Consider the following 21209-nt stretch of genomic DNA (forward strand, 5'->3'; position numbering starts at 1 on the left):
CTCTGTCACACCTTTGCTTTTAACATACTGTATAAAATACCCTTTTGACCTTTCTGTGACCTTACCGTAATTTCTCCCTGTATCAAATGTACTTCCTTCAAAAGCGTTTTCTCTCTTTGTACGGTAGTGATATTTAACATCTTAATTCCTTATATGTTTGCCACTGCTTATTTTTGCAAACAAGGTTGACGGGTTCCTTTTTTCTGTTTGTTTCTCTGAAGGATCCACGAAGTAAGCACAAGTTCAAAGTCCACACGTACTCCAGCCCCACCTTCTGTGACCACTGCGGCTCTCTGCTGTACGGACTCATCCACCAGGGCATGAGATGTGACCGTGGGTATCCTCTCTTTCTTTAGCTTTTAGTCAGACACTCACAGAATCAAACAAAAGCTTTCCAGTCACATACACCAAAGTGTGCGCAAATGTTCAGGCTGTTCTGATTTAATGTGCAGTCTTTTTTTTCCTGATCAAAAGTTTTCCTGTATAGCCCAACGGTTCGTTTTTCAAACATCGAAAAATAATTAATGTTCCAGCATTGTATAACTGAATATGTTTTTGGTTTAATTCATTAAAATTCAAAGTTTTAGCTTTTATTTGGGGGGCCGCAAAGAGATGCACTCTACACAAAGGGGACCTTACAACAAAAAAGTTTGAGAACCACTGCTTGAGCAGACAAATTTCCTAATGGTGACTTTTACTGGAAAGCTATGTCCAATAGCAGCATCCTAAATACACCCTAGCAACCACCTACAACACCATAGCAACCCCTAGGAATCTTTCTGCTAGTGCCAAAATAAACTATTTAAAACTTTCCACTTTTTACTGTACTTTTCAATAATCATATGTATCCCATGCTATCAATCTTTGGTAATATGGATAAACCAGAAACCAGAGTGTGAGATATCTCTGCAGTAAAATGAATTGCTGATCTTTGTGTATTATCTATCCCTGTGGGCAAAATATACTCGGCACATAACCAACCTTCATACAGTATGAAGCTTCGTTCACAAAACACCTTCCATCTCACCATAGCTGGCCTCTTATCCAGTGTCCAATACATAAAACATTCAAAATGCTTCACAGTCAGCAGCTGTCCGAGCCCCGGGGACAGAAATGTCCACGTCCACAAAACTAGACTGTTGGCTAACAAATATTCATTGGCATAAGAGCATATTTAACAGTACAGTGGCTCATTGCATAACATTGTATGACAGACATACACTCTGACAGGTGTTGTAGAGATGAGGGCTGTTTGCTGTGGTGCTCAGTGTCTTTACCTGAAACCTGAAGCAAAGTTGTTATGGTTGCAGACTGGCAGAGCTATAATTACCTTTGTTTAGTTTTCAGTGCACGAGTCGTCTTCTCCGGAGCCCTCAGCAGTGTTTACACTGCAGCTCCGGCTCACGCGCTGCCACACTTCTAACTGAACTGTTGAGAAGTGCGGCCGCACATGAGGGATTAGAGTGGGTGTATGTTTGTGTGTGTACACTCAAAAGTGTCTTCAGGAAGTTTGCGTGTATGCTCGTTTCACAGTTGAATAACTCGACTAATTCTCACGAACTGAAGGAAAGAGTCTGACAGTTACAGTAGTTGCTAAGGTAATGACAATGCTCAAATAAGCAGAAAAAAGCATAGAACAGAAAATATTGGGCAGTCAGTTTTTAATTAGATCATTTAGTTGCTATTAATATTTTTCTGAATGTAATTAAATAGCAGTATTTTATATATAATGTTCGACTCCATCTTGGAGAAGCATTTTCCTATTATAATATATACACGGTGTGTGTCTGTGTATGTAATGTAATTTTGTTTATAACAGCTCTCGCGCTTTCTCTCTTCCTTTATCCAGACTGCATGATGAACATCCATAAGCGCTGCGTGGCCAACGTGCCGAGTCTGTGTGGGACTGACCACACAGAGAGGAGGGGCCGCATCCAAATCACTGCAGAGATCAAGAACAACGTGCTCACCGTCAGCAGTGAGTCACTGCTGCCCACTTGTACACATCACTGCTGCACACATGTGCATGCATGCAAATAAACACTTCATCCTGGAGCTCTCAGTACTACATACGTGCCTCCATTACACCCTTGAAGAGGGACAGAAAATGACTAAGCTAATAAGCTAAATGTACTTATAAGGCACACCTTATCTGAGTAGATTAAGTTTAGGGGCGTAAAGTGTGCTGTTTTGAATGCTTGTGGGTTATTGCCTGGTATCTGATTCCTCCTAGTGGTGAATCCAAAGCAACACTAGAATGTGGGAAATGTTCACACCCAGGCGATTGCAACCCTGTCAGGTGCTGCGTTTAAAGAAACTGTTCTTATTAGAAAGTGTAAAATTATGTTCATTTTCATTGAGCACAGGAGAAGATATTTGTGACGCATCATTACACAACACTTGACATATAATAACAGTATATAGCAATTTTCATATTAGCACCACGGCTTTATGTGTCACTGCATGCATAATAAATGCTAAAGATTAAGGAGTAATTTTTCTATTTTACAATACATCCAAATGTTGAATAATACAATAATACTACAATTTAATCAAAATACATATGTTGAATCTTGTTCCTGTAGCTCCACCTGGTAAAACATTGCAGCAAAAAGGTCATGGATTTGAATTACAGGGAACGACGGTTTGTCATGGGTTTGTCACTTTTTCCATAAATGCATAAACTGTAGTAGAATATTAATGAATCTAAAATTTTCATTTGAATAAATCTTGAGTATTGCACTTTTCAGATTATGCTTAATGGTTGTCACTGTTAATGTTAATAATTATTGTTGAAAAAGAATTAATGTGACCAGATGGTAAAACATTTTCGGTCAAAATCGAAAAGAACAACACCAATGGGAGGAAACAGACGTTTTATTTTCTGGAATATAGATAAACAGAAGACCTCTGATGTCTAACTGGAGCATGTAGACAGTGATGGAAGGAAATGGTGCTTTTGAGCTCATTGTGAAATTCTATAGGATTACTCAAGCGTGTATTGCATTACACGTCTCCATGACAACGCAAGAAAACATAGTTAGTCTTCCTGCCTCTCCTTGGCATCAGCACAGACAGGTTTCCTAAACAAAACACAACCATCCTCGGGTTAGTGCATCGGCCACATTTTATGTTATGCCAGAACAGATAAAGAGTGGTGATCGTTAGAGTGTCCAGCAGAGGGCGTTATTCTCATTCTTTTCATAAAGCAGAAACTCACAAATCCTACACTGCGGTCACTATGAACTATTACGTAATACATAGGACTTGTCATTTAGCAACGGTTGCATAATTATTCTTTAAAATGTTTTATTTTGATTAGGGTTAATAATTACAGGGTTTTTTAATTCTCTGTAAATTCACATTTATTATTGTAATTTAATTTCATGTATTATTTGGTAAACGATGAAACGGTGGAGTTTCTTTATACTGTATGGTGAACAGCTGCTAGGTTATAATTGATACTTCCATAAACCCATTTAGTCCTGCTCAAAGTTCGATAACTCAATAAAATGATATTTCGTATACAAACCAACAGAGAAAATGAATTAAAGCACTGTTAATGGCTTTAGTGAGTTAACCCTGAATGAGTGAAGCAGTAGGTGTGTGTACTTTATGGTTTTATTCTGAACACGCTGCTCCGCATTCAGCCGTTCATCCTTCTCCTTTTCTCATTCTCAGTCCTGGGCCATTTTTTCCACAAGCCTCTACTCACATAGAATGTCCCATAGAATGAAATAACAGTCTCGCTAGCAGCTGATGAGCTGAGCATCAGTTTGTGCCAACAGCGCTGAACGTAAAAGACATTTTTAATCCATTACGCTGTCCTTTATAATTTAATGTCACACGACTGCAGTGCAGATCTGCTGAGCGTTCGATAAGATGAATGAGGGCATCTCCTTTTGTACACCTCAGAGTCCTGTCACTTAAAATTAATGAATTGACCAGGCAATAATATCTGTGGCTCTTCTCCTCAATGGTCATTTCTACCTGGATTTTTGACCACAGGAGCGCATGCATGTTCAGCACTCAGCATTTTGTTGAAGATTTACTTATTTCAACCTTAAAACCAGTCAGGTCTGTAGTAGTTCTGAGCAGTTACATAATATGTCTATATTACAAGCCACTCCCACTATAGAGTGTGTTTGATACCAATCATGTTAAGTGTTTCATTTCCTGTACACACGTGTTACATAATGCACACTTAAAGAAAATAGTTTATGGTAAACTTTTCCTTTTTGTAACACGTAATTTCCCTGAAATTACCAGAAAGCAGTAAATTACCTGAAAAGGAAAATTCTCTCATAATTTACTCACCTTCATGGCATTCTAGATGTATGTGACTTCCTTTCCTCAGCTGAACACAAACAAAAGCATGATAAGTATATTGCCATATATGAATTTTGCACATTTATTGCTTTGTTTTGCCAAATAAGCTTTAAAAATAAAACAAAAAATTATTAAACCACTGGAGTCATTTCGATTACTTTTATAATGAATTTATGGGCTTATTGAATGAGTAAATTATGAGAGAATTTTCATTTTCATGTGAACTATACCTATAACATTTCTCAAGTGTTTTAATCACATCATCTAGCATGGCCATTTTAAGTCTATTTTGCGTTTTGTACAAGTCATTTCTTGTAGTAGGCATGGTTTGTAGTCTCACAGGATCATTCTGGGTCTTACCAAAAGAGGCCCAAAACGCTTATTTAGTGTAAATTACCATCTGGCACTCAGTTGCAGTGCCGCCTTTCACCCAGAGGGGGCAGTGCAGTTTCAATATTTGCAGAAACCCACATGAATTCTTTTCCCACAGCCTTTAACATTTTAGGCTTTGAGGATGATCAACTGTGTTATGTTAATGAGATCGGTATTTTTTTTAAATCAGTCTGGTAACATCATTATGAGAATATCCTACATCTCTCAAATTACTTCTGAGCCACAAAACCGAGCGTATCCGTGGGTCAAAGCATTTGATATCTTCATACAAATACTCTTGCATGGTCAGTGATCTGGCTTTCTTAATTGCTTTGTGTGGAGGGGTTTGCGAACGAACATAGTGTGCATAACATTTATTAGCTGCTGAAATAAATCATGCTTTGTGAGCACGGCAGTTCATGCAAAAGTCTGTCTCGCTCACTTTGTGCCGCAGTACGCTGCCGTCTTAATGAACAGCTAAGCCTACCTTCACACACCACTCATTATGGAAATTACACTAGCCACAAATCTCAGGACCACAGCAGCCTCCTTGCATTAATTGTTGCACTGGTCAAGTGCTGAGGTCAACCCCAATTACTGGGATACTCTGTGTGCATTCAAAGCACCACATGATCACCAATGTGTTCATCTCTAAAGCCTTTACTAAAAGCTTGCAAAATTATTTGCTTATTCAAAATCCTTGACTTGTTATTCTGTGAAAAAAATATTTGGACAGCCTTGAACCTCGAAGAGTAAAGCAACATATTAAGACATTATTCAAGAGACACTCTTTTTCTTACAGTGCTGTACATGTGTTTTGTTTGTCCTAACCTTTCACAAACCTCACATTTTTTTCATCTTTTATCCTTACTGTACATTTCTGTTTATGTTTTAATATATTTTATATTTTCATTATAGTTAAAGAGGCAAAGAACCTGGTGCCCATGGACCCCAATGGCCTGTCTGACCCCTATGTAAAACTAAAACTCATCCCTGACCCCAAGAGTGAGAGCAAACAGAAGACCAAGACCATCAAATGCTGTCTGAATCCCACGTGGAACGAGACCTTCACATTGTAAGGAAGTTTTCTGTCTGTTTCAGAGCCTCGGTCCGCCCACGTCTGGCAAAGTTTTTCTGGTTTCTCTTTTAGCATGCTTTCTTTGTCTCTGTCCTCCTCCCTCATTCGCTTTTTGTCTTACAGTAATCTGAAGGAGTCTGACAAAGACCGCAGGCTGTCTGTGGAGATCTGGGACTGGGATTTGACCAGCCGGAATGACTTCATGGGCTCTCTGTCTTTTGGCATCTCAGAGCTTCAGAAGCTAGGAGTGGATGGATGGTGAGCAGGCCTGATGTTTTTTAATGTTGAATGTAAATTCATGTTTTAATTCCATTCAATGGAAATTCAGTGGAAACTTCTTCAATACTGTTTGAAAAGCATCACAGGGTCAGACCTAAAGATGCTGGTTGATAAAATGGAAAAAGTACATTTTTACAAATTCAAGGCAAATGGTGACTATTTTGAAAAGGCTACAATATAATAATTATGATTGTGATAATAAACTTATAATAATAAACTTATTAGTTTATCATTATTATAAAATGTAGGATAAAATCTAAAAGCTTGTGACCCTAAATATGTACTCAAAGAACAGTATAGTGATTTATATTGTAGTTTATATAATTTACTTTATTTTATATTTACCTACTATTTACAACCAACATTTTTACATACTGTTTTTTACACTGTAACAAGCATATTTAGGATATCTTTAATATTGTTGTCCTGCTGTTATCATTAATAGGGATTTTCAGGCCATTAGTCAACAAATGTTCTGTGTGATGATGATAAAAGTGCACCTTTAACTTAGCTGAGTGATCACTAGAAACCGTTTCGCTTACAGATCATTATATGTTTCAAGTCAAGTTCATTTCAATTAGGATGAGATCAAGAATAGTGACGACTGAGTCGGGGGGATAAGTTGTTTACTTGGTCCCATTAATAACAGTAAATAATCTCATTCATGCTGATCTGCGGACCCGTTGTGAATGATAAACAGACATTATCATGGGCTGGTGTCGCTGTTGGGCCATGTTACTAGAGAAAAAAAAAATTGTTTACAGAGAGTTGTTTGCATAAAATTTCATCTCATATCTCAGATTTTTTTTACTCAGATTTGTGTGACACACAACACCCCTAATACACACACACACAAACACACACACACACACACACACACACACACACACACACACACACACACACATTATTAACCCTGAAACGTAGAAATGTGTTATATTTTGTATACATGAAACACCTCCCTAGTTGTTCTAGTCAGCTTAACTGCCCTGCACATGCCACGGGAACCCTTGTCGAGTCGCGTCGTCTGGGTTTGAAGACTCTTGCTCTTTCAGAAGTCTTCAGGCTGTCTGCAGTAGGGCTCTTCATGTAAGAGCTCTCCACTCTTGTTTTCTGCTCACATACACTCACGTCCCACACGAACAACTTTAAAAGCCTCTCTTCTTCCGACTGCTAACCATCAGCTGGGGTGTGCCAGCCTGTGTGTATTTTTTGCATCTGTACGAGCCCACTGTGATTACCCAAATGTGCTGTAATGAGCAGGTGAAGTGACAGATCCAGCAGTGTTACAGTTTCAATGTGAAAGGTCACATCCACCTTCACTGAAAAACTCTGGAATTCATTTTCTCTTGGTTTCCTTTTTTCCTCATTTTACATGTATTTTTCACACATACTTGAGAAACATACCTCGTGTGATCTTCTCAGTGTATTTAAGACTAAAGAAACCTTTTAGAGCCTTGTGGACAGTGTTAAAGACACAGAGTTCAACTGTGCTTCAGGTGACCCGAGTTTTAGTCCCGGCTCCTGGCCCTCTCCCGGTCCAATTAATAAAGGCGACTTAAAAATATGACTTACAAAAAGAGTTAAGTATTCTTAAACATTTGAGTTGATCTTATGAGCTTCTCTGTGTGTTCGAGGAGTGTCAGATTAGAGGAGATGTTTCATCTCCTCAGTAGACATGGGCGGACCTGACCTGAATGAACCCAGTCTTGTTCTCGCTATCTAACTACATCACTTATTAAAGTGTGACATAAGAAGAATCTAAGATCAGTGCTTCTTGAAGTGAAGAAAGGAATGTTATGAAAAAGGTGAGATTTGGAGTTTGTGTATGTGCGGGATGTTGAACAAACTATGGTTTTATTATTATGATATCCGATTTTTCACTACACTGTTATCGTGGGCAAAAAAGGTAGTTTGAGATGACGATGTTATCGCAATATCTATTCTTCGATTCTTTTCTTAAAAAATAATAATTGTGTGTCTTTTTTTGTTTAATTTTTTTGTCCATTTAGTCAAAATAGGAATGTAGGGAGGCTGAAAGAAAGAGAGTTTGCAACACAGTTGCTTTTGATATTATATTAGTATATGTGTAAGGACAAAGAGATATAATTTTTTTTATAATATCAAAAATATTTAAATGTTTTTAATATCACGGTTATTGTCAATCAGTGTTAATTTTCACAGCAAATTTTGATTTAGTTTTAGTCAGTCTTTTGACGAAAATGCAATTTAGTTTGTCACATTTTAGTCAACCCCATCATTTTAGTTTTAGTCTAGTTTTAGTCGACGAAATATGAAAAACATTTTAGTCAAATAAATATACATTATATTTAGTCCACTAAAATCTAAATGGTTTAAATCATTTACTTGGTGTAATTAAATGTTCCATACAAAGATTCAACTGTTTTGACATAATTTACTTCACCTTAGAATGAAATTAAACCAGGTCATTACCTTTATTTTTCAGAAAAGATCAGTAACTAGATATGCATGGTTGGAACACAGAATATTAGACCATGAACGACATGTTCCAGTTCATTCAATCCCATTTGACTCGATTGACTCGTTAAGTAGGGCGTATTCGTTCAGTTCATTCAACCAATGAAACGCTCTGACAGGGCTCACACTCAAAGGCTATTGGCTCATGGCATGCCTCTTTGAAGTAAGAGTTGCACTGTCTTTGCTTGAGACAGCAATGAATGAGAAATAGCTTTCAAAAAGACATATTATATAAATTGTATTACATTTCTTTAGTCATGCAAACATGTTACATATTTGGTTGGAATGTACAGTTTGACTCACTTCATCACTTCTATAATCAGTAGAGGACAGCGCTGGTTTCTTTTGGCTGACTTTATGTTGCATTTCACGTTATGCAGCAGCTCGTGTTAAATTAACATTGGCATATAAAAACCTTTGAGCTTGCCTTCGTAATGTGTTTCGGGGTGACTCGCCTGCAGTCGCGCTTCAAGTTTGCGGCGTTTTACCGGCGATCGTGAAGGAAAATAGACGCTTTGTAAACCGCGTGGAGACACAGAATACACGTGTGTGCTTCCCCTTCTCCCAGAGACTTCTCTCTGCCGTTTATATGAGATAAGCAGCACATGCGCGCAAACTGATGTCCGCCAGGTGGGACAAGAATATTTTCGTCTCGTTTTTATTAGTTGACGAAAATGTCAGTATATTTTTATTACAGTTTTCGTTATCATGCATTCATTTTTATTTAGTTATCGTCTCGTTTTCGTCAGTGGAAACATGTCGTTAACGAATACTTTTCGTCGTAGTTTTCGTCAACGAAATGAACACTGTTGTCAATATGGCCACACCTCTAGATTGTAGGATTACTTTCCAGTGACTTGCAGCATTCATTTGTAGAATGGATTGTAGAATTGATATATAGTAATATATACCAAATATAAAGCTGACAATGCAACGACACAACCTTTAATGGCTCATGAATATTCATTAAAAGAATCAAAATGTAGAAGATTTTCCAGCAACATCAGCAAGAGTTAATTAATATTCAGAATTCACCCTATAGTGACATCACAGCCGACTCCTTCCAGCACCCCCCCACTGCTCCATCCCCCTACCCCAACCCCCCCACCCCGCCCAACTCATTTTCTACTGCTGTTTTGTGAATGGTGTTCAAATTCTGCTAAATTCTGTGGCTACAGACTCTGTGCTGTGCTGGTGATAAGGGCCAACAACACACACCACTTAGCACCTTCCTTACTACACGAGCAACACACACACACACCATATGCCGTCTCACTGGAAAGAGGTGTGCCCTTCTCTGCAAACTTACGGTGGAACGCAATTCGATGAGGATGCTCACACAAAAAAAGCCTCTGGAGGTCTAGATGTGGAAGAAGGATGTGTAGGGGGAGAGCACTGCAGCCATGACTCATCGCCAGTCTTACACAAACACACCGTCATACTACAGGCAAATTGAAAACAGGGCCTTCTTTCAATTCAGTAGCCATAGAGGAGGTGAAAACCCTGCGTTTCGGCATTCCAGGTGCTTTCGGTGGTTGGTCTGTTGCTTTTTGAGAGCTTTAGTCTGGGAGATGAAGCCGATTTTTGCTATCTGGATGCACAGATGTTAGAAGAGCTAAAATGAGGCGAGGTATCCCATTGTCCCTCAAACGTTTGAAAGCTGTTTGAGGGCAACTCCAACTGCTTGGATTCGTCCCCACGCAAGATCATAACGAAGGTCAATCACGGTGAGAGGAAACTGTAAGCATCTGAGTGGTTTAAAATGAGCTAATGAGGTCATTTCACAGAATGTGTAGTTTCAGGAAAGCACGCAAGCAGAGTAGGGTTCCTATAGGGGCCAGATGGAGCTGTATTTAATGCCTGTGGTACTGTCTGAACCATATGTGATGCTGCCGAGATACTTACTCATTTAGCTCTCCTTTATTTCCTCTGTTACACATACATACATGCAGGTTTAAGCTGCTCAGTCAGGAGGAGGGCGAGTACTTTAACGTTCCTGTCCCACCTGAGGGAGAAGAAGGCAATGAGGAACTCCGGCAGAAGTTTGAGGTGAGTCAGTGTTTTACTGTGTATTTATTTACATGAGTACGAGTATGAGTGAGGCATTTATATAGCGCTTTATTGTGCATTGCTGTACACCCAAAGGGCTTTACATTCATATGAGGGGGTTCTCCCCTCAACCACCACCAGTGTGCAATATCCACCTGGATGATGCGACGGCAGCCACAGTACAACGGCGCCAGTGCGCTCACCACACACCAGCTATAGGTGGAGAGGAGAGAGAGATAGAGCCAATTCAGAGGGTGGAAATTATTAGGAGGCCATGATTGACAAGGGCCAGTGGAGGAAATCATGGGATCTTTAATGACCACAGGGAGTCAGGACCTCAGTTTAACGTCTCATCGTTGCATCGGTGCTTTTAGGACCCATACAGACCACAGGGTGAGCACCCCCTGCTGGTCTCACTAACACCTCTTCCATCAGCAACCCAGCTTTCCCAGGAGGTCTCCCATCCAGGTATTGACCAGGCTCAGCCCTGCTTAGCTTCAGTGGGTAACCAGTCTCGGGCTACAGGGTGATAGGGCTGTTGAATGTTCACATTAATTCATATGTTCATTATTTATTATTTGAGCAAAAAACATTTACAATTGCTCAAGATTCAAGACAAGACAACTTAAAAGTTGTATGTATGTACAGTACAGGTATATTGTTTTAAAGTTTCAAAGGTAAAACAGTAAAAGATTTGGTTACACTTTACAATAAGGTTGTATTTATTAAAATGAGGTAATGCATTAGTTAACATGAACGAACAATGAACAATACTGCTACAGCATTTATTAATCTTATTTCATGTCAATTTGAGCATTTTGTAATACATTTGTATAATCAAAAGTTGAAACTGTTAACATTAGTCAAAGTACTATGAACAAACATGAACAATTATATTGCCATTAACTTTCATTAAAGTGGTGGTTCACCAAAATATGAAAATTCTGTCATCATTTACTCACCACTTGTCATTTCAGACCTGTATGATTTTCTTTTAAAGAATGTCGGTAACCGAACAACAGTGGTACCCATTCACTTCTATTGTATGGACACAAAACCAATGCAAGTGAATGGGTACCGCCGGTTGTTGTTCGGTTACCTTCTTCAAAATATCTTATTATGTATATCTTCTAATGACGAGGGTGAGTAAATGATGACAGAATTTTCATTTTTGGTTGAACTATCACTTTAACAAAAATTAAGAAATGCTAAAAACTATTGCTTATTGTTAGTTATGTAAGCGAATGCATTTGCTTCTGTTAACAAATACAACCTTATTGTAATGTGTTACCCAAGATTTTTATTTGGAATGACACTTACAATTATTGTGCAGAAAAAGACCAGGAATTTGCATTAGAAAGTTAATAGGGTCAGTGGTGAGGGAGCAAGCAGGACAAAGATAAGACAGAGAAACAGGTCTTTGTGCATGAAGCATATATCACTCACTGTCAAATCTGGCATAAATAACACCGTGCCAAATCCCAGCATCCTCACAAAGTAATCACACTCATGTCAACCTGCATTCTGCTCTGCACTTAGCAGTGTGAATACAGAATAGAGCTGACTGAGAGGGACCGGCCCGCAGCCTCTGATCCCTCGGCTTTTTCCTTACTGATTGATTCATGCACATTTAAAGCCCCCATCCCTCTGTTCTGTGTCTATGAGTGTGTTTAGTAGTTCACACATGTTTCAAACTAAATTGGTATGTGAGAATTTGCAATGTCCTGACATTCAGTTTGTGCCTGTTGGTCTGTATATCTGATGTGTGCACAATGTGTGCACGTGAAGTCACTACTTTTCATCTAAAAAATAAATCCAAATTTCTCAGTGCACACCATGGCCAAGTTTTCCCCAGCGTTACACACTTTGTGTGTGGCAGTGTGTCGTCAAGCAAAGCCTGTGCAGGTCTTTGCATAATTCAAACGGTCCCGCGTGCTGACCCAGTGCATGTTGGGATTATTTATGAACAGCTCGATGTGAGGTTTAGCGCTACTCGGACTGCCGTATACGTGTGTGTGTGTGTGTGTGTGTGTTAAGCTAGCTGGCGGTATGCTCCGCTGGTGTGATGCATTATGCAAGACGTGTGAAATGGTCAATCTGTAGCTCATCTGATGGGCTGCCATTTCACAGCATAAAGGAAAACTCCTTAACTTATCTGTTTACTTCTGTTTTCTTTCATTTTCCTTTTACTCGCTCTCCCTTTCTCTCTAAAATGTTGAGACACATTGACTCATTCTCTCAAAGATTAGCATCACAGCTGGTGTTTCGCTCAGATCGGTGTTGTTCTGTTGTTGTTGCTGGCTAAAGATGAATGACCTGCATTCTCAGCATGCTTTGAGAGGATGTGAGGGAAACAATATTTCGGCTTTATTTGAAAGTAACCGGGTGGTAGAAGCAAGAAAAAGGTCCTTCTGGATACTGATCTGGTTCATTTCTCTCTCTCTCTCTCTCTCTCGCCCTCTCTCTCTCTCTCTCTCTCTCTCTCTCTCTCTCTCTCTCTCTCTCACTCTGCGGGGAGGTTGTGGTCAGGGCAGGTCTCTGTTAGAAGACAGAGGGGGCAGGTGAAGGACTGGCTTGGTGTTGTTTATACCGATCCCATTAGGGCTGGTTCTGCCAGCACTGTTCCGTCTCACGCACGCAAACACACACAGACGGATAGACAGGGAGTGACTGGCAGGCCTCCCTCAGGATGCGTGTCAGTATCAGGTCCGTTCACTCGTGTTCATCCGCTCTAGGGCCAGAACACCCACATCACACGACGCTCAGAGCTGTACCCTCACTTCAACTTTTGTTCCCATGTCGTGAGCTGCAGCCAGATTTGGCTCAGCATGAAAACAGAGATGGGGAAATGACTCATTATCTCGCACTCATTTAGGATAAGCTTGTATTTTATACAGATACACGCATGTTCTTATGAACTCGAGTTGCTCAAGGGCCAATGGCATGACTTTTACTTTTAGTATGACCTTTGTCACGACAAGGTTCGTTTTCAAATGTCAAATGGGATAACCTTTTTTTAGGACTCCGTGTTTATTTTCATTCTAAAAAACGACCTTTTTTAAACACTAAAGATTAAGATTACGTTTGTAAGTGCAACTGTGTTACTGTATGTGTTGTTTAATATAAGTGTTCCTCAACTTATATTTACCGCTATGAAGAAATGACTTCCACGACTTCGCTCTCCTTTTCTTCGCTTTTTCTTTCTCTCCCTCGCTCCACCCTCCACACTGCTGTGCAGAAATGACGGTATTTGTGTGCAGTGAGGCGCGTTGAATGCGATGCATTCAGCTCAGTGGAAATCTACCCACATTAGCATTAGTCTCTTTTTCCCTTTTATTCACCACCCAATTCTCTCTCTCTCTCACATCCATCCTGTCCGTTCTGGATCAGACAAATAAAAGTTGCCACTGGGCCGGCCAGAACGTGTAATGCTGTGTATCCGTGTGGGTGCCAGGCAGAAGTCTGAGATGTCTTTTACAAACGAAACACTGTCTCAGCGGCGTGATGAGGATCTCAGCTGGATATGGAACTAATCGCTTGCTCACGCCTCACGATCGATATTAGAGGAGGCGGCGGAGAGCGTCTTGCGCGTGTGCGACTAAGAATGTGCGGAGATCAATGCTGCCACTCAGCTTGTGGTTTTGATGGGGAGGGACGGCATCTCGGATGGGTTTTTCCCCTAGAGGCCACATGTCCCTGCCCACACAGCTACAGACCCACAACCTTCAGAGATAGAGAGGGGAGGGATTGTGGATTGTGACGTGGGGAAGAGCAAGTCATATACTGTATATATTGAGAGATGTGGGAATGAGGCCAAGGTCTGGGCAGCGGACTCGACCGGGCCATGTGTTTTTCTGCAGAGACAGTGTGAAGTGTGGCATCCGAACAGTATTGAGTGGGTTAATGGAATTCTATGCTAGACTGAGCCGCATGGCAGCCTCACAATATGGCAGCAGTTTTGAAATTAAAATTGAATGTACTCCAGGAGGCAGCGAGAGAGGGCAGCTAAACAGGAGTGTGTGGGATGGGCCGAGGGAGCGCAGGCAAGCCTAGACATTCATTCTTGTGGGAAATAACAGTGGGATCGTGGGAAAAGAGAGAGAGACGTGCTGAAATTCATTTGGAGTGATTTTGAGTCTAAATTAAAATCAACTCGCTGTTTTTTCTTAATTACAGTCACCTCTTATGCATATTACAGAGTGTCAGTGCCGTGTTTGAGATGAATCGCACAAAAATGGCTGTTACTGTAGAAATTAGGAAGAAAATAAAGAAAGGAGGTTCTTTAGAGACATGGTCTGGAAATGAAAGCGGATGTAACACGCACAGTATCTGCCAATCTCATATTAATCTTGAGTACCTATAGAGTATAGTATTGCATCCTTCATATCTTCAAAGAGTATTTAGTTTGATCACATTTATTAAAGACAGATACAGCTGTGTGATTATTTGCGAGAACAGTCGAGCTCCTGGAGGCGTGCAGGGGGGCGGAAGCAAAGCACGAGCACACAATACATCATCGCATTATCCCTGCATAACTGTTGATTCTCTATAAGTTAGTGTTGTTTACATTATGCACGTACGCACCAATTGCCAACAAAACACAGACATTTAACTCAGTTTCACTTAGCGCGTGCGGTTCATGTCCGGCATCTTTTAGCGCTGGGACCGCTCCGTCTATCAGTTTCAATCGATCTGGAAATCCAGCGTTATATCCACCGTTTATATAACATTCATCACCAAAATGCAGTGAACAAACAAACACAGCTGAACTTCCATAACCCGAATGAAGCACATTGATGAGCGTGCTCTTTTTCTCGCTCTCGCTGGTTGACGTGTGCGCATGCTTTTCCGGGAGAATTGTCCAATAAGGGACCTAGAACCCTTGTTTCGTAACGGGAATTCATGTCGAAAAAACTTTCTGAAACCTATACGAACCCTGGCAGATTGATAGAGCACAGAAATACTACGTCATACGTCCAACTCGTTTTTTTTAAGAGTTATTTTTGCCGTTTTTGCCTTTATTTGTACAGTAACAGTGATAGGACAGGAAACGAAGTGGATGAGAGAGGGGGTGGGATCGGGAAAGGACTACGAGCAGGGACTCGAACTCTGGTCGTCCGGAGCGCAACAGCGCATCCAACTCGTTTTTTGACAAAGTGACCATGTTAAGCATGAGAAGCCAGCAGTGTAAAGAAGTCAGAATGCATGAAATATCCCTGTAAATTAGGGATGTCACAGTATACCAGTATTGTCAATAACCATGATACTAAAAGCCTCAATTATCGATATTGTGTTTATTTACGCATGTTTATTTACACTCATTTCAAACCTGTAAAACATTGACGTGTGCTCTTTTTTTCTGCAGAAGACAAAAGAAGATATTTTGAAGAATGTTGGTAACCAAACAACTTCGGTACCTATTCACTTCTATTTATAGAGAGCAATGCAAGTGAATGGGTTCCACCGGTGTTTGGTTACCAGCGTTCTTGAAAATATCATATTTTGTGTTCTACGTTAGATAGTTATACAGGTTTGAAATGACAAGCAGCTAAGTAAATGATGACAGAATTCTCATTTTTGGGTGAACTATACCTTTAAGTAACAATGAGACTTCCAACCCTCTCCCTGCTTACAATTATATTTTTAAGTGTGACTTATTGACCAAATCAAAGATGAATTTGTCTAATAGCATCATTCATTTATAAATATGTAAATATACTGTAATTGTTTGTTTAATTCATAAATGAGACAGAGGTACTGTTTAGGAATATACATTTTTTCTGTGTGTGTTTGCAGTGCAAAAGAAGCAACGTAAAGGAAACATTTTGACCCTCTGTTCTGTTGTTCATGTGTCAGGCAGATTGCTGCGCAAACGTGTTGTGAATGAGAAAAGCTTTTAGTGCGTCTGTGTGAGGATCTGTCTATGTGTGTGTGTGACCTGTTGCTCGATTGCTGTAGGTGTGATTGGCTCACAGCTGTAGATAATGGATCAGTTCTCAGTGGACTGTGAAGGAGAAGGTTGGTGAACAAGGAAATCGGCAGTACGCTTCACCTCGGCCTGCAGCCGACGGGCCTAATGACTGTGGCCTGAGACACTCACACACACACACTTAACACAGAAGAAACCACAGACAGTCATTTGCCCAGACTGTCTGTTATTCAGTATCATGCCAGCCTGGGCAGTAAGATCCATGCCAGAAACAAAACGTTCAGCACCCTGGGAGAGTAAGCCTCACACTCGCTGTCACAGTTTAACATACACACACCCACTTTCTCTGTGTCTAACAGACACTTTAGAGCTGTTTTACAAATGCTGCCAAAGACAGATTTGGACATCTCTTTCTGCATTACAGATGCATGCCGTTTCGCGCACATACTGTACTTCAAACACAATAGCGAAAAATTTGCTTCATTGGCAGACTGTTTGACAGGTTTACCCAGTGTTTGCTGAATCGTGTGTTTGACAAATTCAGGAGGGAGGTGATGAATAGACATACTTACGAAATGTAGTAACATCGACAGAGAATTTATTTATTTAATTTTTTTGTGTTTGTGTGTATGTTTGTGAGGTTTTGCTTGCTCCTTATGGTGCTTAATGTGCTCACATTGGGGACCAGACGCACAGGAAATCCTAATAAACAAAGTAAAGGATGTAAATGTAAAAGAGCAGAATGGTTTATGTGAGATTTGTGGGATAAAACTATATTTTGTTCTGTATAGAAACATAACAATTTAATGCAAATGTAACTAATGAAAGGGTAGCAAATATAAAATCCGAGGAAATGTCATGTATTGCAAAAACAATTGAATGCAATAAAAAGTCCCTGTCGTGATGTAGAAACAAATTTAGTTGGGGGGGTGTTTTGTGTTTGTTGTTCTTTGACCCTGATCTAATACAAGCTTATTGTTTCTTTTTGTTATTTCTCAACAGAGAGCTAAAATTGGTCCCAGCAAAACAGACAGCTCATCTTCCAACATCTCCAAATTCGACAGCAATGGCAACAGAGATCGCATGAAACTGTCTGACTTCAATTTTCTCATGGTACTGGGCAAGGGTAGCTTTGGAAAGGTAACAGCATCCTCTCTCTCTCTCTCTCTCTCTCTCTCTCTCTCTCTCTCTCTCTCCCTCCCTCTCTCTCTCCCTCCTTCTCCTCTCTCTCTCTCTCTCTCTCTCTCTCTCTCTCTCTCCCTCTCTCTCTCTCTCTCTCTCTCTCTCTCTCTCTCTCTCTCTCTCTCCTCTCTCTCTCTCTCTCTCTCTCTCTCTCTCTCTCTCGTCTCTCTCTCTCTCTCTCTCTCTCTCTCTCTCTCTCTCTCTCTCTCTCTCTCTCTCTCTCTCTCTCTCTCTCTCTCTCTCTCTCTCTCTCTCTCTCTCTCTCTCTCTCTCTCTCTCTCTCTCTCTCTCTCTCTCTCTCTCTCTCTCTCTCTCTCTCTCTCTCTCTCTCTCTCTCTCTCTCTCTCTCTCTCTCTCTCTCTCTCTCTCTCTCTCTCTCTCTCTCTCTCTCTCTCTCTCTCTCTCTCTCTCTCTCTCTCTCTCTCCTCTCTCTCTCTCTCTCTCTCTCTCTCTCTCTCTCTCTCTCTCTCTCTCTCTCTCTCTCTCTCTCTCTCTCTCTCTCTCTCTCTCTCTCTCTCTCTCTCTCTCTCTCTCTCTCTCTCTCTCTCTCTCTCTCTCTCTCTCTCTCTCTCTCTCTCTCTCTCTCCTCTCTCTCTCTCTCTCTCTCTCTCTCTCTCTCTCTCTCTCTCTCTCTCTCTCTCTCTCTCTCTCTCTCTCTCTCTCTCTCTCTCTCTCTCTCTCTCTCTCTCTCTCTCTCTCTCTCTCCTCTCTCTCTCTCTCTCTCTCTCTCTTCTCTCTCTCTCTCTCTCTCTCTCTCTCTCTCTCTCTCTCTCTCTCTCTCTCTCTCTCTCTCCTCTCTCTCTCTCTCTCTCTCTCTCTCTCTCTCTCTCTCTCTCTCTCTCTCTCTCCTCTCTCTCTCTCTCTCTCTCTCTCTCTCTCTCTCTCCCTCTCTCTCTCTCTCTCTCTCTCTCTCTCTCTCTCTCTCTCTCTCTCTCTCTCTCTCTCTCTCTCTCTCTCTCTCTCTCTCTCTCTCTCTCTCTCTCTCTCTCTCTCTCTCTCTCTCTCTCTCTCTCTCTCTCTCTCTCTGTCTCTCTCTCTCTCTCTCTCTCTCTCTCTCTCTCTCTCTCTCTCTCTCTCTCTCTCTCTCTCTCTCTCCCTCTCTCTCTCTCTCTCTCTCTCTCTCTCTCTCTTCTCTCTCTCTCTCTCTCTCTCTCTCTCTCTCTCTCTCTCTCTCTCCTCTCTCTCTCTCTCTCTCTCTCTCTCTCTCTCTCTCTCTCTCTCTCTCTCTCTTGCTCTCTCTCCTCTCTCTCTCTCTCTCTCTCTCTTTCTCCCTCCTCTCTCTCTCTCTCTCTCACGCTTACTGGTGCTTGGAGCAGTGGATAATCTCAGTTGGTACAAGGTCATTCTAAACAACCAGAATTACTGGAAGAAGGGAAATGGGAGGATGAGTGGGCATTCTCTAAGTGAGCTTGTGTTCCAGCTGCTGGCAGTTGCCATGGCAACAAGCTTTAAAAATGATATTGATATGTCGAGGTGTAGCGGTGGACCTCTGTCAGCCTCATTAGACACGACTGTGTTTGATGCCATCTGCATCACGACAAACAAAATGTCAGCCCAGCGTTCTCTGTGACAGTCACCTGTCCAGTTCGGTCCTTGACCTTCCAGCTCAGAGGACACCAGACGTCATACTCGAATGTCTCTTCATGGCTTTGAGCTTCTTTATAGGTTTGGTAGATTCGTGTTCATAGACAGCAGTCAGAGCTGCATGGCACAACGTCACAGAAATAGAAAACAATGATGGATTGGTTTCATGGCTGGTTAGGACAGAATATTGAACATGAAAGATGCATCACTTTCCACTTCCATATGTAATTTTGTTGTTCGATTTCAGTATACAGTAATTGGTCAGATTCTGTTCATGAACGTGTTGGCTGAGTCACAACAGATCCTGGAACATTTCCTGTTCAGTTCTCACCCAGTGCCCGGCAGTCTCTCGGTTACCGCTTTACCTGAGAATGTCCTTGAGACTTTTGAACACTGTGTGCAGCCGTGCACCTTTTGTTTGATCTGCGTTTTTCTAAACAGGTATGCAGCAGTAATGAATGCATTGGAATGGATGTGACCTGCTTGCTATGCTGCTTGAGTAATGCGTGTGTGTGTGTGTGTGTGTGTGTGTGTGTGTGTGTGTTAGGGTGTAGATCCTGTGAGGAGCAGATGGTGTCCTCTGTAATGTTGAAGTCTATCGCTTCTCTTTTCCCATCGCCAGTCACAAGGTGTCCATCTGGGGCCGCCTTCACACTGAAATAACTCTGCTCATTTCAATGTGCATTTATTTTCAAGAGAGAGGAAAAAGGCAGAGCCAGACTCTCCGCCTTGCCGTAAAGTTTGTTCAAGCATTACTTTTCCTCTGTCAGGATTTTCATTATGTGACCTTGAAGCTGAATGTGAGGGAAGGCATTTGAGAGACACTTTCACACGCTGATGAAGCGCATTGGTTTGGTGACAAGTGCTGCGTCTGTGTCGGGCGTATTGGATTGGGTTTAAATTCGTCACACACACATTTTAGCACTGATGATATCTGTTATTATGAGGAATGTGAATACTTTCTTTTCTTTTGTAAAAAACTGAATATGACGAAAAACGAGTTGATTCAATCAGATTAGTTATTTTTCACACAACTGTATGTAATGTAAATAAAGCAATAGTTTAACTGTCACTAAGCATTAAAGCATTAAAGTCCCCGTGAACCGGAAATTGCAATCGTTTTTACTTCCATATGTCTTTTTTTTGACGATTTCTAAAATAAAATAGTTGGAGTGGCTCGTGTTTTTCGCTGTGAAGTATTTGGATGTATAAAAGCAGCCATGCATTTTAAAAAAGGGAACTGGCAGCAGACTGACAGTTGAAGGGGAGGAGTTAACGGATGCTCTGCCCAAACCGTCTAACTGACGTTATCTATGGTGGATAACCACTAGAGGGCAGAAGTGCATTTTCAGATTTTAACTGAAGATTATGAGGGCACATGAATTTTAAAAAGAGAATGATCCACACTGATAAGCTATTTACAATAAACGCTGTAATATTTCATGAAATAATAGGAAATGTTATTTTTCATTTCACTGGGACTTTAAGCTTTAAACAGGTAAATTTACACCAAATTCTACAAAAACAACTATAAAACCTGATTCATAAACCTCAGCATTGTTTTGCTATAAACCACTTTGCAAGAGAAGCACTTCTGGTTTCATTTTTATTTTATTTTTTTAAACGTACATATATAATTAAATCTTAAAAAGTTTGTTTAACATTTGGATTCGATTAAACATGTTCTGCTGGTTGTATTTTGTTCAAATGTTTTTGTAATGTTAAAAAACTGAAACAGGAATTTCTTCTGGACCAGCGTTTGACCAGCTTTGTTTACATCTTTCCGAAGGGATCGATAGACAAAAAAAACCTAATATGAAAACCAAAGAGACTGACATCATTGGACTCTTTCTCTTGTGTGTGGTCGTCTTACTCCCAAACACAGACACACTCAGTAGTGTGAATTAT

General features: G+C 40.7%; 1 protein-coding gene across 2 annotated transcripts in view; it reads left to right on the top strand.

Moving 5' to 3' along the window:
- Positions 1-21209, top strand: part of prkcbb (protein kinase C, beta b) — a 105728-nt gene that overhangs the window by 44087 nt on the left and 40432 nt on the right. For both annotated transcript variants that reach the window (XM_057345021.1, XM_057345020.1), the window contains exons 4-9: positions 222-333; positions 1850-1978; positions 5620-5776; positions 5903-6037; positions 10510-10606; positions 17538-17675. In XM_057345021.1, the coding sequence (XP_057201004.1) occupies positions 222-333; positions 1850-1978; positions 5620-5776; positions 5903-6037; positions 10510-10606; positions 17538-17675 (768 nt within the window). The remainder of the gene's footprint in view (positions 1-221; positions 334-1849; positions 1979-5619; positions 5777-5902; positions 6038-10509; positions 10607-17537; positions 17676-21209) is intronic.

The sequence above is a fragment of the Triplophysa rosa genome, linkage group LG11 (genome assembly GCF_024868665.1).
Source record: "Triplophysa rosa linkage group LG11, Trosa_1v2, whole genome shotgun sequence".
Taxonomy (NCBI): Eukaryota; Metazoa; Chordata; class Actinopteri; order Cypriniformes; family Nemacheilidae; genus Triplophysa; species Triplophysa rosa.